This window comes from Exserohilum turcica (assembly GCF_000359705.1).
Source record: "Exserohilum turcica Et28A unplaced genomic scaffold SETTUscaffold_3, whole genome shotgun sequence".
In the NCBI taxonomy this organism is placed as follows: Eukaryota; Fungi; Ascomycota; class Dothideomycetes; order Pleosporales; family Pleosporaceae; genus Exserohilum; species Exserohilum turcicum.
In genome coordinates, this window is record NW_007360136.1 from 1,250,525 (window position 1) to 1,265,939 (window position 15,415).

The following is a 15,415-nucleotide window of genomic DNA, read 5'->3' on the forward strand; positions in this document are numbered from 1 at the left end:
CACACATTAGAGGTGGCGTAAATCGGTTTCTCGCGACGCGTTACCCCTATATCTGATAGAAAATTGACGAGTTTTGATGAAAGATTTCTGCTTAAAAGTTGGTGTGTGTGTGGCGGTGCACTTACATCATGCTACGATTGCACGTTTCGACCTACTTCAAACAATGCTCCAAATGCCGTCATTTCCAGACTTTACTATACGATGCGTGTTGAATTAACTATCCCCGTCATTGCTCATAAAGGTATCACTGAGGTCTAAGTAATGTCCAACAACTCCGAGCGATGCGCCCTCAACTCCAGACATACCCAACATGGCCAACATTTCCCAAGCATAAAAATCATAATCGTCATCTCCGCTTCACAGCTTCTTCCATCCGTCGCACAAGCACCTTCAGACCAACGCCTTTTTCGCAGTTGTTCTCAAGATACTCTTCCATCTTCTCCCTCACGTCCTTCATGCCCTTGAGCACAGGTAACCTCCTCCCTTCCTCGCCCTCAAGATGCATCAGCGGGTTCAATAGTAGGTCTAGGCATTCTTGCCAGATCTCTGTTTGCCAATAACGCTTCAGGCTCTCCTTGATCTTATAAGTCTTGGTCGCCCCGGCACCAAGAGTAGCACCCCGGTCAGCAACGGTAGAAATGTACTTTCCAAACAGGAGGTTGTGCACGATACCCGCGAGCCCATGGTAGTCAATCTGGTATGTCCAGGGGCGCAGTTCGCGCATCTCGGCGCAGTCAGCCTCAGTAGTAGGCCAGTCGGCGATAAATTGTACATCTGGCTTAAAGGCTTTCATGTCGATACCGCGACCAAAGTCGATTAACGAAATGCCCTTGGCAGACCAGCCGTCACGCCCATCGCGCTTGTACTCAGAGTCCCAGTGTTCGTCTTTTTGTAGCGCGTCGAAGCGTACGAGAATGTTGTCTGACTTGAGGTCGCCGTGTATTATGCCCTTGGAGTGAAGAGCCTCGACCGTACGAAACAGTTCGACGGTGAAGAACATGGCAAGTTGCTCGTCCATGACTCCGTTGTCCGCACGAGCAAGGTTCACCAAGTCGAGTAGCGTTCCTTGGTCGCGGTACTCTTCAACGAGATAACACTCGTCCTTGAAGACGTGCATCTCATACACCTGAACAATGGATTCAGCTGGTCGAGATACACCCAGTCGCCGCCTAGCTTGTCGCATAATGTAGAACTCCCATGGCGTAGGTGGATCCTCCATCTTGATTGCCTCCAGAGCCTGACGCTTTAAACCAAACTCGCCCTTGCCCATCTGCGAGGGCCGGTTTTCGTTGCCATTCTCGGCTTCTTTGCTCTCCACCAGATACACTGGAGCGAACGCGCCTTTACCAAGCTCACGCTTGACGGTGTATGTTCGATCTGTTCCTGGAAATTGCAAGGTAGGGCATAGACCAGGGCCAGTTGCACTCTTGTCGTTTGCGGTTTTGCCCAACTTCGATACGGTCTTTGTGTACTTGCGAATATCAGCACCCTTGCCGTAGCATTCCTCAGTGTCTGCATAGTAACCATCATAGCTATCCAGTGGAGGTTGAATATCATGCAAGATAGCTTTGCGGATACTATCGTCTACTGGGTTGCACTGTGTATCCTTGATGATGGGACCATTCAGCTTGGGCGCCGCAATTGAATTCTCCTTGGCAGCCAGTGGTCTCCGCTGAGGTTCGTCAAGAGGCTCTTTCGGTACTGGTCTCGATTCGGTCAAAGCTAGCTTTGCAACTTTTCCTGGTCCGTCAATAACTTGTCCCAGAATATCAGAGAAGGGGCTACTGCAAAGCTCTTCCTCATCATCATCCTCGAGGATAGCAGGCGTACCCTTTGACCGCGATGGTGTCTTGGCAGCAAAGTACTCCTTCTGCGCTACAGCAGTCGCAATGCCCAAGGAAGACTCGGTTTTTTCAACAATGGGCGTCATAAAGGGTAACCGATTGTTCGCGACGACGACGGGATCCCTGTATGGTCGCATAGCAGGGTTGTAGTCTTCGGGTGGTACGGGGACAAATCGCGTAGGAAGCGATGCTGGCGCTGAAGGCGATGTAGGAGTCATGGCGCGTTCGTTTCGTTGCTGCTCTGATTCAGCATCTGCGTCCGATGATTCATCAAACGAGTCATCCTGAGAATGATCAGAATGCTCGGACTCGTTGTCAGACCCATCTTGCTCGTCCCTTGTTCCAGGTTTGATCTCGGTAAAGTCAGACGATTCAGAGACACTCCTCGCATCTGTGTCATCCGCTTCGCTATCGTCATCGTTGTCGTGATTAAGGACTCGGGTGCCAAGCGTAAAGTCTCCTCCCACGGTCGTCTCATCGCCAAACTCGCTTGTAGCACATCCAGTGCCTGTGCTCTCTGCTCCACTTGTGTAGTCGTCTTCGTCGTCCTCGCTACTCTCCTCACCACTCTGGACTTCAGACACGTTTTCGTCACCATTCTTCAGTGGCTCGTTAAATATGTCGTAGATTTCATCCATGGCCTCCTTGGTATGCAGAGTCATGGTCATCTCAGAGCCCGCCTTCTTTCGTCGGACTTTGGACTTTACTGGCGAATCCAGGTTGGCTTGGACTGTACTGCGTTAGTAAACCCGCAGACCCGGTATCTGTATTCCACTTACTCGTTTGTGTTTCTCCACGAACCTCCTTGGTTTCCATGACTTTGATTTTCCTAGTCCTGTTGGCGCGCTCTTCCCGTCTGGCCTTCTTGGCTGCTTTGGCCTTGTCCATGTCCACTTGCGAAGGCGGCGCATTCTCATCGTTGCCCATGTCATCGTCAACACTTCCCTTTAGAGGCACTGTTTTGGGCTTAGCAGGTTGTTCGGGCTCTTGCTTAGGTGCCAAAGGCATGGCTTTGGCTTTAGACTGTGCAGTAGCAGCAGCCTCGGCAGCCTTCCTTGCCTGCTCCGCTTCTTTACGGCGAATGGCTGCCCAGTCGTGGTCCATCCAACCCCTGTGTTTAGCCCGCAGTTCTTCAAACGAGTATTCTTCGGACATTGGATCTTCATGGTTAGGATACACTTTTTCTAAATCGACAAAGACGACCTCGACTCGTCCCGTCCTAGGATTGACAGCTTGTTGATATTCACGCAACGGATGGGGGTTGACATTTTCGTCATTGAGATTTGATTTGTTCTGAATACATGCATGGCAAACGCCCACCAATTAGTCCTGTCATCGTAAATATGTGAAGGGGCTAATAGAGGTGGCTCAACTCACCTCATCCTTGAAAATCATCATTTTAGGCATGCCCGTGTTCTTCTTTCCCACCTTGAGCGTCTCGCCAGCCATAGGCCGCGGCTCGTGCGCATTCTCCTTCTTGCGGTCCGCAAGCGACCCAATGTTGTCCCAACCTTCGGTGCTGCCGGTCGAGGCGGGCCTCGCGGCATCATCACCGTCCGAGAAGATGGCGAGCTTAGGCTTTCCGGAGCGAGATGTGCCTGCTGCAGGCTTTGGCTGGGCCTGCGCTTGCGGAGCGGGAGCGCTCGGTGATGCATGCACAAAAGGATCCATCTTTGCGGCTAGGGCTGGACGCACAGCAGGCAATGCAGGACTCGAGGGCTCCTCGACCTGTTCCGGGCGGCTCTCGCATCGATGCTGGAACTCGCCATACTTGCGGATCAAGCGCTCGGTGGGGCGCGCATTGCGCTCAATGCCCATGTTGTAAACCTCTTCGGCTTGGGCAAAGCGGCCCGCGGACTCTAGCCAGGCGGCAAATTCTTCATAGTACAGCGCCAGATCCTCGCCAATGTGGTGCCGGGCAAGGTAAGCGAATGTTTCGCGGGGCGCATCTGAGAAGAGGTGGATGTAGTGGAGCCACAGCTTGAGGTAGCGGACGTCGTTTTTGTATTGCGGCGAGGATTGGAAGGCTTTGGTCGCACGCTCGAGCAGCGGGCAGAGCTGCGACTGGGGCGTGTTCTGGGCGGAGGGGTATGCGTCCAGCGTCCATTTGACATAGCGGTCGTAAACGTCGAGCGGGTCGTCAGAGTCGTCAATGGCCATGAGCTCCTTCTCATACTTGAGCCTGGCCGCGCTGTTGGCATCCTGCATCTGCGACGGCGACGGCGTCTGGCCGGGCTTTGAGGTCAATGGCGGTGTGTATAGCTGGGCGAGGGCTTTGGCGGAGCGCCCGCTGGGGAGAGACTGGATGTTTTCCTTTTGGTTTTCGATCACCTCGAAGTCGATGAGGTCGTCGGAACCCATGGCGCCGGTAGAGGGGGGGGGGGTATCACAAAGAAAGAAGAAAAGGGAGGGTATCAAAAAGTACAGAGTGAGAATTGAAGGACCCTACCTGGTGTCGATGTTGCTGAGCGTGTGCATGTGTGTTTAAGGGTTGGCGGGGCATGCGTGTGTCGGCGCACGCTAGAGCGCGCCTCCCCTGACCGCCTAGCGTTGCCGGGGTAACATTGCGAGGGATTACGGCATCGGGCAGCTGCACGCATTCCATGCTATCCGCTTGATTTACTTCTACTACTTTGATCCTACACGCATCCGTCGCTTCTAGTCAAAAACCACGCCCATACGCCCATTCGCCTTGTGCGAGTTCATCAGCTCAATCATCTTGGGCACCTCCTCCAGCTTGAATACCGTCATATGCGGCTTGATGTTGTGCTTTGCCGAAAACTCAACAGCCTCCCTCATGTTGTAGCATGCTAGGATCCCGTCAGCTTCATCGTTTTGGATGAGTGCCAGATTACACTTACTTCCGTTACTCGCTCCCTTGATTCTATAACGACCAAGCGCAATATCCAGAGCATTGAACTCGATGGGCTGCTGTGGGATACCCACTACCATGATCAACCCCTCGCCGAGCTTGACTATCGCTGGACAGTCATCATACGACTTCTTGGATGACGTGAAGTTGACTGCCGCATGTACGCCGCCGCCCGTGAGCTCTACAATCTTCTTCTTGTAGTCCTTATCCGTCATGGAGTTGAAGGTGTAATCCGCACCACAGCTCTTAGCTTCTTCTATGGCTGCATCCGTGATATCCAATGCAATCACTTTGTAGCCCATGGCCTTGGCATATTGGATGCCCATGTGACCTAGGCCGCCGCAACCGATAATAGCAAGCCAGGAACCAGCAGGCAGCTCGCAGTCTGCGATGCCATGATACGCGGTCAGACCTGCACAGAAAAGAGGTGCCGAAGTCCTTGGGTCCACTGTGGTAGCCGAGTCAGTGTTTCGCCTTCTTCTCTACTCTTTCTTCCCATTTTGGTTGGCGCGGGACATGGACTAACAATTCTCAGGCAATATTATGACTTCTCTGGCGTCGACCACTGCATACTCTGCAAAGTATCCGTCGGCACTGAAGCCCTGTATCTTGGTCTTGCCTGTCGAACACCATGCATTGTGGACGTTCTTGCAGGCATAGCACTCGAAGCACGAGTCGACGGCGCAAAGAAAGCCTACTGGGTCGCCTGGTTTGAACGTCCGCGCGAGGTCTCCTGACCCAGTTGAAAAGACTCTGCCGGTGCCTTCGTGGCCAATGGTAACAGGGTTTTTGCCGAGAATAAGCCCTTGCTCGTTCTTCTCAAAAAGCATCACGTCGGTGTGGCACAGAGATGCGCATTCCATCTTGACGAGGACTTCATGTTCGCGTGGCTCTGGGATAGGTATTTCGTTGAGATGAAGCTGGTTGTCTCGTGCATCGTACTGCTGTGCACGCATAGTCTTTTGTCCAGGTGCAGAGCCCATGGCGAATGCTTGGTTCAACCAGATGACAAGTGTAGGAGAAGTAGATATGGGATGGAGTAAGCAAGCGACTCACAGGGGGCGGAGGATCAAGACGTTGCGGACAGAATAGTTGCACCGAGGGAGAAAATGACACGTCGGGCGGTGGAGCTGTAGTATTATCTTCTGTCCGTGGTCTGGAAAGGCCTACGGCTGCATGATAGTGGAGTGGATGATATTTCCCGAACCCCCAAGGAATAGTTGAACCCCGCACGTGGGCAGATGTTGCTGAGATAGCCCCTGAACATAGTAGACTTTTCAGCCGCTTGAGCGTCGATGCAACAGGGAAAAAAAATGCTTGTGTAAACAGGGTAAACAAAAGAACATGTGCTCTGGTGACTGTAAAAGAAAGTGCGAAACAATCTTGGAAGCAGACGAAACAACAGTTGAAATCGGGTATCACAAACGAACTTCCTCCAAGGCGAAGGTGGCGGATGACGACTTCCAACCCCGCTGCTTCTTTCGTTGCGCGGTCTCGATAAGTACGTCGGATCCGACGAGACCGAGCAGTCTCCGAGTCAGGCCTGCAGCTAGGGCAAGGCGTCCCACCCGCCTATCCAACTCTACACTCTTCTATCCTCACAAATGGGTATCTTGTAAATTTCGATGGCGTCGGCCAAGCGGGCATGAAGGGGGCAGCACGGCGCACCATCAACGCCCCCAGGGCAGAAAACGGGCCCAGGTCTTCTTCTTTCGCATCGGCCTCTTGACGTCCATGTTGGCCAGGTACATGGCGTAGCTTCTTTCCATCTTCTGGACGGCCTTTTGCTTGGCCTCTTCGCCTTGTAGAGGGTCGTGGTCCCAGTCTGGATTGCTCTCGGGGCTGTGGTCGCCGTGATAGCGGGGAGAAAGCGAAGGCCAGCCAAAGTCGCGAACCAGGAGCTCCGTGCGAGGCGCATGCATCTCGCAGTTCTCGTCAATGGCCGAGTGGGCCGATGCGCTTGAGGAAGAAGAAGAGGACGAGTTAGAGAGCGACATGGAGGATGAATGGCGGCGTGGAAATGTACGAAATGCGATGCGTGACGGATTGCGGCGGATGGCGTCGAGGGAATGCGCAGCAAGAGAGCGGACTGTCTTTTGTAGACACGGGGGGAGAAGGAAACGTGCGTCTATGTCATGGCCGGACGGCGATGGGTTCGAGCAACTGGTCGAAAGCTTGAAGAGGGCATGCAGAGCTTTGAGAGACGGGCTGCGTAAGACGGGCCTAGTCAGTGCGCATCATCGTCAGGGGAGCGATTGGCCTGTCGGCGCCAGCGCATCCCACGACTCTGGCACACGGCTGGGCTAGCCAACCTGCCATCTTACTGACACGGGCGACGAACATGACTGCTTGCTGCTCCTCGGGGCTAGCGCGAACGCCCGGCACTCGACGGTCCGTCTCACACGTTGCATTGCGTTGCTATCTGACCATTTCTTACCTCTGTCGGCTGCTCAGCGTCTTGTTGAGGTTGAAGGCTGCCGAGATCAACGCCAGATGGCTAAATGCCTGCGGTGTATTGCCCAGCTGCTCCCCTGACCGCGCAATCTCCTCGGAGAAAATGTGCAAGTGGTTGCCAAAGCTTAGCATGTTCTCAAACATCGTCACGGCTTGCACGAGATACTTTTCGTCGTAGTAGCCAGCCTGTCCCCCATTAGCAAACAGGCTTCGGATGGGCGGGACGCCGTAGCGCTTACTCTGGTTAATGCCTCCACCAGCCAAAAGGTGCACATGGAAAAACTGCCTTCCTGCCCCCCGACGCCGTCATCACTAAGCGCATGGTTGTACCTGAATACCAGGCCAGTGCTCGTCAACCCGCCCTTCTCCGGGGCCTTCAGTATGCGGTCCAGCGTCTTCAGGAACCGGGGATCCGTAGGCGCTATGAAGAACACCAGAGGCGCGATCAGCACCGCCGAATCCAGAACCTCGTTTGACTCATAGCTCTGGACAAAGCACTCGAGCTTGGCGTTGTACCCCTTCTCCATGACCTCCTCGTAGATGTCGTCGCGAACCCGGTACCACTCTGCCCGGTGCGGGCACGGGAAACTCCTCTTGTCCGCCAGTCGCAATGCTCGGTCCAGTGCTACCCACAGCATGATCTTACTGTAGACAAAGTTCTGCTTCATTCCACGAACCTCCCAGATCGACATGTCGGGTTCCCTCCATATGGTACATACGTAATCTGCAATCTCTCGTACCGACAGCCACTGGTCGTACGATATTGGCCGCCCAAATCTATTCGCCAGATAGACTCCATCCATCAGCTCGCCGTAAATGTCGAGTTGTACGTGGGATGCTGCGCCATTTCCAATGCGGACAGGCCGACTCGCTCTATAGCCTTCCAGGTGGGAAAGCTCCATTTCGGGCAAGTCGCTTTCTCCATGGATGCTGAACATGATAGGAAGGGCTCCGTTGCGTGCCTTGGCCTCTTTGACGCGCTGGAAAATGTAGCTCACGTAGGCTTCCGCTTCGTGGCTGAAGCCTGTACGAAGGAGGATGTATATGGTGAAGGATGCATCTCTCACCCACGAGTAACGATAGTCCCAGTTGCGCGAACCTACACTCTGTTAGTACACGCCTCATCACCACCATTGTGGACGACCTACCCCCAAAGTCTTCTGGTAAGGAGAATGTTGGCGCAGCAACAATGGCTCCAGTTGGCTCGAACGTCAACATTTTCAGCAGGAGCAGGCTCCGTGCAACAACCTCTTGCCATGTGCCCACATACTTGCTTTGCTGGATCCATGTTGCCCAGTACTTATGGGTCGTCTTTTGTAGCTCAGTCACCTGCTCGGTTTCAATGATATCCGGATTGTGATCGTCTGCATCACGCAAGATGAAGGATACAGCCTGTCCCTCGATCAAGGTGAAAGTAGCTGTGACTCCATCGCCCAAGTTCTGTGGGTCTGGCTTCTTTTCAAACATAATCTTTGGACAGGTCGTTTCCGGTTCGTCTCCGCAGTCAATGGTCACATTCAATTCCAAAGACAGATCCTTGGACGTGAAGGTCACACGTTGCAGGTCATGTCCGCGTGACGTCTTGCCTAAATCGGCAATCTCGGTGGTGTGTTTGTCTTGGGCATAATTGAAAGCAGGGAATACCTCGACGCTCACCTCTACGGTGCCTCGCATGCATTCCACTCGCCTTACGAGCCATTTTTTGAGATCAGGACGCTCAGGCACCTTGCCAGTATGTTCGCTGGCAATGACATTGGCGTGGAATTGGGCATCCCAGTATTTGTCGTTTGGCCTTGGAAAGAAATCCACGACATTCATGACGCCCTCCTCCTTCAAGTAGCGCGTTTGGAGGATGTTGCTTGCAGGAAGATACTGTTGCTTCGTCGTACAAAAGTCGTCGCTGGTCGGGCCTATGGTGAAGTGGCCACCCTTTTCTTTGTCAAGGATCCGGCAGAAGACAGATGGCGAGTCAAAATACGGCCAGCACATATAATCGATGCCACCATCCAAGGCAACCATTGCACAGGTTCGCATATTCCCAATCAACCCATAGTCTTCAATCGGCATGTATCCGTTTGCCGTACGTCTCGAGCTTGATACCCGCCGGTCTGGCCCATGGCTCTTGGGCGTTGAGCTCTGCATATTCTGCTCCTTCTTGCTCCGTTCTCGATATACTTCGGTACCGCTGTATCTATCCAGGGGTAGAGGTGCGTGAGACGGATGTGAATTGGTTATGTCTTGGAGAAGCTTGGAACCAGGCGAGCTGGGGTGCTTTTTGTCGTTGGTAGATCGTGACATGCCGCTGAAGCACCGAGCCGGAATATTCGGATTCTGGAAAAGACCGGTGTACGCGGCGGGTTGTGAGGATCATTGTGATATCGTGCCATGGGGTTGGGTCCACCAATGGTGATTAAGTGTGACGTCAGAAGCGCTTGATTCGGCTCCCCTATGACAGTCTACGTGGCTCCTCTACCTTCTAACAGATGCTTGCTATACCGCGGTTATTTTGAGAAAGACATACAAGTGCTGAATTTTCATCCTGCAAATACGATGATTGAACAAGCTCCCGGGAGCACTATACGCGCTAGAGGCGCATGAGATGTCACCATCAGGATATCACGCCACATTTATACAGACCAAGATGAATGACAAGTAGCGTTCAATAGGTAAGAGGAATTATCTCTTAGAGATATACTATCTAACCTACTCGGCACCATCATCACGCTACTCCAATATAGATCAAAAATCCATATCATGGGATAAACCCATCTCCATTCCATACATGCTTCAAGACAGAGAGCCCCCAACACCACGCACCACCACAACAACCCTCTTCAATACCCTCACTAACATGATTGATATACGCTCGTATTCCCAATCCAATTCCTCCTCTTCCTTTCCCCCCTCCTCAACCTCTACCCCTGTGAAACAGACCGAGAAAAATGTGCACAGCATACCGAACACACTACATGCGCTGCAAGCGCAACAGCCGCGGTCGCGGTCCCAATAACGATAGTCACTGCGTAGATGAATCTGTTCAACCATGCGTGAGCGCTCAACAGCGTGGCGAGAGTTGCCTTGAGCCAATGGTCATGTCGAGATGGGTTTATTACAACTGTCCTGCACACGGAGGGCCAGATGCAGATAGGAGGAAGTACGGACAGGAAAGGCAAGTCTGGGCGAAGAGAGGAGATAGGAGGAGTGAGTGGAATGGGGCGATGTGCACGGTATTGTAAAGAGTAATGTAGGGGCACTGTTTAGTTACCGCGAACGGACTCTCATGAATACTCACTCTCATGAATACTCACTCTCATGAATACTCACTCTCATGAATACTCATGTATTTCTGAACGTGGCAGAAACAGCGACAGCATGTGCGTGGTTGAATATGCATAACAGTCATGAACTAGTCGTTCTCTACGACTTTCCCTCGTAGTCCCTCTTCCAAATCTCCCTAAAGTTGTCCTTGTCCACGGCGAACTCCTCGAGGAAATCCCTCTCAAGGTCGTGTGTCCGCTTGCCCAACAGCACCAGACTATGCAGCGGCTTTCCCAGATCCGCGTCGCAAAGCTGTGCCAGTGTTCCCGCCACAATCTGCTGGTCCTCTGCGCCGACGCGCGCAACACCCACGGCCAGACTGTCTTTTGTGTAGGCCCCCTCTTTCTTGACATCCTCTTCAATCTCGAGCATCTGCTGCGCGCACTGCGCAACCGTCATGTACCGCGGCGGCTCGTAGATTTTGCGTCCTCGCGCCATGTTCTCCAGGCTTTGCTCCTTGACCTTGATGTCCAGGAGCACGAGCGTATGCAAGCCAATCGAAACATTCTCTTTGATGCGGTCGTAAAAGGAAGCGGGCTTCCAATTATCCAGGAAAAAGACCATGGATACTGTCTGTCCAAAGTTGTACAGCTGCAGGCCAGTTGTGCCAATGGAAGTGAGAATACTGGCATTGGGAATCGAGCGCGTGGGAATGGAGAGTTCGCGAGCGCGAAGAACAAGGTCTGTATGTGTCGTTGCCCTGACGCACTATTAGACTTGCGATATTGGTGCGAATAAAACACGAGGCTGGCGTACCCGAATGGGTCTCCTACTACAAGGAATGCGACATCGACTTTGTCGGCGTCCTTGAGGATATCGTCGCTTGACGACTCGACCATCTCACGGTCGGCGATAATCACTTCCCGGCCATAGAAAGCCTCCTACTGCCGTGCCAATTAGACACCCAGAAACTGGAATCCTACAGCCTGTTGTTATCAACAAAAAAAACTCACAAGCACATCCTTCTCCACGAGCAGAACCGCCGTGTACGCCTCGAGGTAGACACGCTCCGCCTTCTTGACAATGTCCAGACCCTTGACGGTAATGTCCTTTTCGTCGGCCAAGCCGAGACCCACGAGGTACAGCATGTTTTTGTCGCTTCTGAGCGCGTTTTTTTGGGGAACACAAAAAAAAAGAGAGGTTTCGTGGCGGGGTATGTCGCGAGATTCCCCAAAAAAAAAGTTGGCGCGGGGAGGGGGAGACCCATAGGGCTGGCCCTGGAAACGCCCGGTCTCTCTTTCTGGCTGTCTGGTGGGCCAAGCGTCGCATCAGCCATTGCCGCGAAATCACGCTAGTAGACCGCAGAACCGCGTCGGAACAAACCTGGCCCTTCATTCACAAACCGCCCCATCGCCAAACACAGCACCCGTTGTACTCTTTATTAGTGTTCTGGATTGTTTTAATTTCCCTCGCGACACGTCTTTGCATGTTTTTATCGGAGCCTGCGACGTGCAAAATAAATAAGTCATCATGTCGGAAAAGGATAAGATGGCCAAGTACCGGACCGAGATCCAACAGGTCAGTCGCTTTCCACATTATAGTCCATGATTTCCCGCTTCTTCTGTCGTATTTTTTTTTCTTCTTCTTTTCATATCCTCGAAACTGCGTGAGAGAAAGAGATGGAATGCGGACGTCCAAAATACAAGTCGCTTTTGGGGCTGTGCTCCACGTGCATGGCTTTCGCGCGGCAGCCTACAGACGCAAATCTTCAGGACATGAGTTATCGCTTTTATATCGGTATTCTGGGCCGGATTTCTCATTTTCCGTCTGCCATGAAGGAGGCGATCAAGTATGGATAGTATCTTGGTCTTGATGGGCCACCGATACATCCTGTTTTACTTGGTCGTCCTTCACCTTGTCTTCTATCCGAGCCTCCAAGGCAGCTCATGCGTGGAATTTTCAAGTCAATCTCCTTGCCACACATTTCCAAAGTCAATTTCCTATCCCATCCACGCTGTCTAAAGGCAGCATCATGGCTCCATCAACATCCCCTTCATCTGCATGCCCGTCCCCGATGCCCCACGACCTGTTACCCGACAATCTGTTTCCGGATGAGGTCAACCTCTGTCTGACCGACCTGCAGATGATGTTTGTCTCCGGGGAGACCGGCGAGCCCTCACCCGAAACAACCACTCTGATCGAGTCGATTGTGCAAGACCAAGTGCAGCACATGCTGCGAGAATGCACGGTGCTCGCAACGCGGCGCGGCTCAAAATCGATAGCTACGGACGACCTGTTCATGCTGATCCGGCACGACCGGGCCAAAATCTCGCGGCTACGCCACTTTCTGCAATGGAAAGACGTGCGGCGCTCGGTCAAAGACTCGGACGACAAAGGCGGCGATGCAGGTGCCGACGTGGGAGCCGGCGATGCCGACATTGCCGCTGGCGTCGTAGGCGCAGGCGGACCTGGGGCCGCGCCCGTCGACGCGTCCAAGAAGGCCAAGCGGGCCAAAGTCGATCTGGTCTGGGACGTGCAATCCTTCTTCACGGAGATCCCGCCACAAAAAGACGACGTGGAAGACGAGGAGGAAGAGGAAATGAACTACGCGACGCTGCAGCGCCTGAAAAACGCAGACGAACGCACAAAGAACATGACGCGCGAGGAATACGTGCACTGGTCCGACTGCCGCCAGGCCTCCTTCACCTACCGCAAAGGCAAGCGCTTCAAGGAGTGGGCGGGTTTCGGCCTTATTACCGATTCAAAGCCCTCGGACGACATCATTGACATCCTGGGCTTCCTGACCTTTGAGATTGTCCAGACGCTCACAGAGGAGGCGCTCAAGGTCAAGGATGCAGAGGACTTGTACAAGAAGAACCATGGCGGAGAGCAGAATCGCCTCAAGCGCAAGAGGGAGAGGGGCTTGTTCGATCCCCCAGAGGAGGCTAGGGAGCCTGTTCAACCAGTCCATGTGCAGGAGGCTTACCGCCGGCTCCAGAGGGGCAACAACAAGGCCAAGGCCATGCTCAACTTCACCAGGAACGTGCATAGAAGCGCGCTGAAATTGGTGAGTACTGCCCAGCGTGCGTGTGTGCGAGAGTCTGTGCTGACTATATGCAGATTTAGGGACAAGGCGAGGCGCTGGAGTTGGCACTGGATATGGCGTTTACATTAGGCGTTGGGAACCCCTTGATACCCTGTGCGGGAAATGGGCGCGTTGTGGACTTTTGACAGGAGCGCACTCGGGTAACTGAACAATCAAGACATCTTCCAAAGAAGACCCTGCAATACAGCCATATCGTCACAGTAATAGTCGTAAACACCTTCAGTGCATCAAAGCAGACCAACTCCAAGATTGACTACTGGTTTCTAATGCCGACGCTCATATGCCTTTTTTTATTTGGTACAGTCATAGCATCGAAAATCAGAGTGGGCAGCCATGTCGGTCGAATATGCATGGAGAGAAGTCCTTCACAGACGTAACATGAAACATGACCGCATATGCCCAGATAAAAAGGAGATTGACGCCCTCCTTTAACCTTGAAAAGACCCACGCCCGGTGTTCGTCACGACATCCCTTCCTTACTCCGCATCGTCGCCCAGCTGAGCCTGGCGCTTCTGCTGGATACGCTCCTGCCTCCTCTCGCGAGCCGCCTTGGTCTTCGCGCGCTTGGCGTCCATCTCCTCCTTGATGATCCTCTCGCGGGCCTTCTCGGCCTTGGCCTTGTGGATCTATACATGCACATTAGTTACCGTCCATGGAGCGGGGCTTTGACAGTCATGATGTCATGGGCAACCTACGTGTTCAACGAGAGCACGCTTGTGCTTGAAGGTGTTACCCTTGGAGAGAAGGTAGAGCTCGTGGTAGAGGTGCTTGTCGATCTTGCCGGCGGCGCGGTACTTGACGAGAAGACGACGGAGGACACGGAGACGGCGCATCCAGACGATTTGGCTGTAGACACCCGCATTAGTCAACGGTTCCCAACTCGCACAACGCCCCCCACAACGCTTCTCCTTCCTCATGTCCAGCGTAGAAAAGGCAACGTGATTGCATACCTTGGCATACGAGCGTCCTTGGTACCCTTCCTCTTACCGAAGCCACGGTGTCGGCCAATTCGTCGGGCGGCGTTCAGCTCCCGGGCGCGGGCACGCGAGTGCATGGTGACGGGCTTGCGGATGATGAGGCCATCCTGGACGAGCTTGCGGACAGTCTGGCGGGAGTTTGCGTTGGCGATTTCGCTGACCTCGTTGGGGTCGAGCCAGATCTTGCGCTTTCCGCAACCAACCACGGAGGCCGCGAGGCGCTTCTGAGTGCGGAGGTTGACCCTATCAAGCAATCCGTGTCAGTATTTTGATCAATTGTGCGGCTGTTGGCGACGTAGGATGCTGCCGGAGAAAGAGGGGTTCGCCACTTCTCGCGCGTCTCAGAGACACGACTGCGAGGCGACGAGTGTGCAGCGGGTGCGGGTTTGCTCTTCGGAGCAGTGCTGGAGGCTTTCTAGGCGGGGATCCTTACATTTTCGATGTTGTTGTCGTCCGTGGTCCGTTGTCGACTTACCGTTGTTGAAGCTGAAAGGTGCAGGTAATTTCCACGCCAGGTGCGTGATCGCTTAGAGCGCCAAGCCCGTCACGTGACTACTAGCCCATTTCCCACCCACATACGCAACGCAACACACGACTGGATGCACAACAACCTCGTCGCATGACAATCGCTCGGCGTGGCTGACTTGGACTGGATATGCACCTAGGCACGGTCGGCTCAGGCACATCGGATCTCGCCGTCTTTCCTGACGCTGGGCGTGCATCAAGAGTAACAATGATAGGACCAAATTTACCGTGAAGCTCACATCACTCCCGTCGTGCACTCGATGAGGGCGTCGCATTGCATGCTAGGGCGCATCGCGCTGCAACATCTAAGAAGAGGAAGTGCAGATACCCCTCACGCATCCTGGATCTCTTGCAGCCAAACACCGGCAGTACAATGTCC

General features: G+C 53.5%; 7 protein-coding genes across 7 annotated transcripts; 1 reads left to right on the plus strand and 6 right to left on the minus strand.

Annotated features, from left to right (window-relative positions):
- Positions 1–346: 346 nt before the first annotated feature.
- SETTUDRAFT_154475 (uncharacterized protein) lies at positions 347–4,205 on the minus strand (the record flags this gene model as incomplete). Its single annotated transcript, XM_008029194.1, has 3 exons — positions 347–2,574; positions 2,624–3,137; positions 3,222–4,205. The coding sequence occupies 3 exons, from the start codon at positions 4,203–4,205 to the stop codon at positions 347–349; spliced, it is 3,726 nt and encodes a 1,241-aa protein (XP_008027385.1).
- Positions 4,206–4,496: 291 nt separating this feature from the next.
- On the minus strand, positions 4,497–5,672 carry SETTUDRAFT_136998 (uncharacterized protein; the record flags this gene model as incomplete). Its single annotated transcript, XM_008029195.1, has 3 exons — positions 4,497–4,654; positions 4,706–5,164; positions 5,243–5,672. 3 exons carry the CDS (start codon positions 5,670–5,672, stop codon positions 4,503–4,505), a joined length of 1,041 nt encoding a protein of 346 aa, XP_008027386.1. The 3' UTR covers positions 4,497–4,502.
- A 714-nt stretch (positions 5,673–6,386) lies between these two features.
- Positions 6,387–6,713, minus strand: SETTUDRAFT_91342 (uncharacterized protein; the record flags this gene model as incomplete). The annotated part of the gene is made up of 1 exon (XM_008029196.1): positions 6,387–6,713. The coding sequence occupies one exon, from the start codon at positions 6,711–6,713 to the stop codon at positions 6,387–6,389; it is 327 nt and encodes a 108-aa protein (XP_008027387.1).
- A 357-nt stretch (positions 6,714–7,070) lies between these two features.
- SETTUDRAFT_137004 (glycoside hydrolase family 15 protein) lies at positions 7,071–9,471 on the minus strand (the record flags this gene model as incomplete). The annotated part of the gene is made up of 3 exons (XM_008029197.1): positions 7,071–7,356; positions 7,410–8,269; positions 8,319–9,471. 3 exons carry the CDS (start codon positions 9,466–9,468, stop codon positions 7,150–7,152), a joined length of 2,217 nt encoding a protein of 738 aa, XP_008027388.1. The 3' UTR covers positions 7,071–7,149.
- A 1,116-nt stretch (positions 9,472–10,587) lies between these two features.
- On the minus strand, positions 10,588–11,576 carry SETTUDRAFT_154479 (uncharacterized protein; the record flags this gene model as incomplete). The annotated part of the gene is made up of 3 exons (XM_008029198.1): positions 10,588–11,188; positions 11,245–11,369; positions 11,442–11,576. The coding sequence occupies 3 exons, from the start codon at positions 11,574–11,576 to the stop codon at positions 10,588–10,590; spliced, it is 861 nt and encodes a 286-aa protein (XP_008027389.1).
- Positions 11,577–11,958: 382 nt separating this feature from the next.
- SETTUDRAFT_91778 (uncharacterized protein) lies at positions 11,959–13,603 on the plus strand (the record flags this gene model as incomplete). The annotated part of the gene is made up of 2 exons (XM_008029199.1): positions 11,959–12,006; positions 12,572–13,603. 2 exons carry the CDS (start codon positions 11,959–11,961, stop codon positions 13,601–13,603), a joined length of 1,080 nt encoding a protein of 359 aa, XP_008027390.1.
- A 407-nt stretch (positions 13,604–14,010) lies between these two features.
- On the minus strand, positions 14,011–14,753 carry SETTUDRAFT_91931 (uncharacterized protein; the record flags this gene model as incomplete). The annotated part of the gene is made up of 3 exons (XM_008029200.1): positions 14,011–14,160; positions 14,230–14,380; positions 14,485–14,753. Coding segments are annotated over 3 exons (570 nt in total), but the record flags the coding sequence as incomplete, so codon positions are not given.
- Positions 14,754–15,415: the final 662 nt, after the last annotated feature.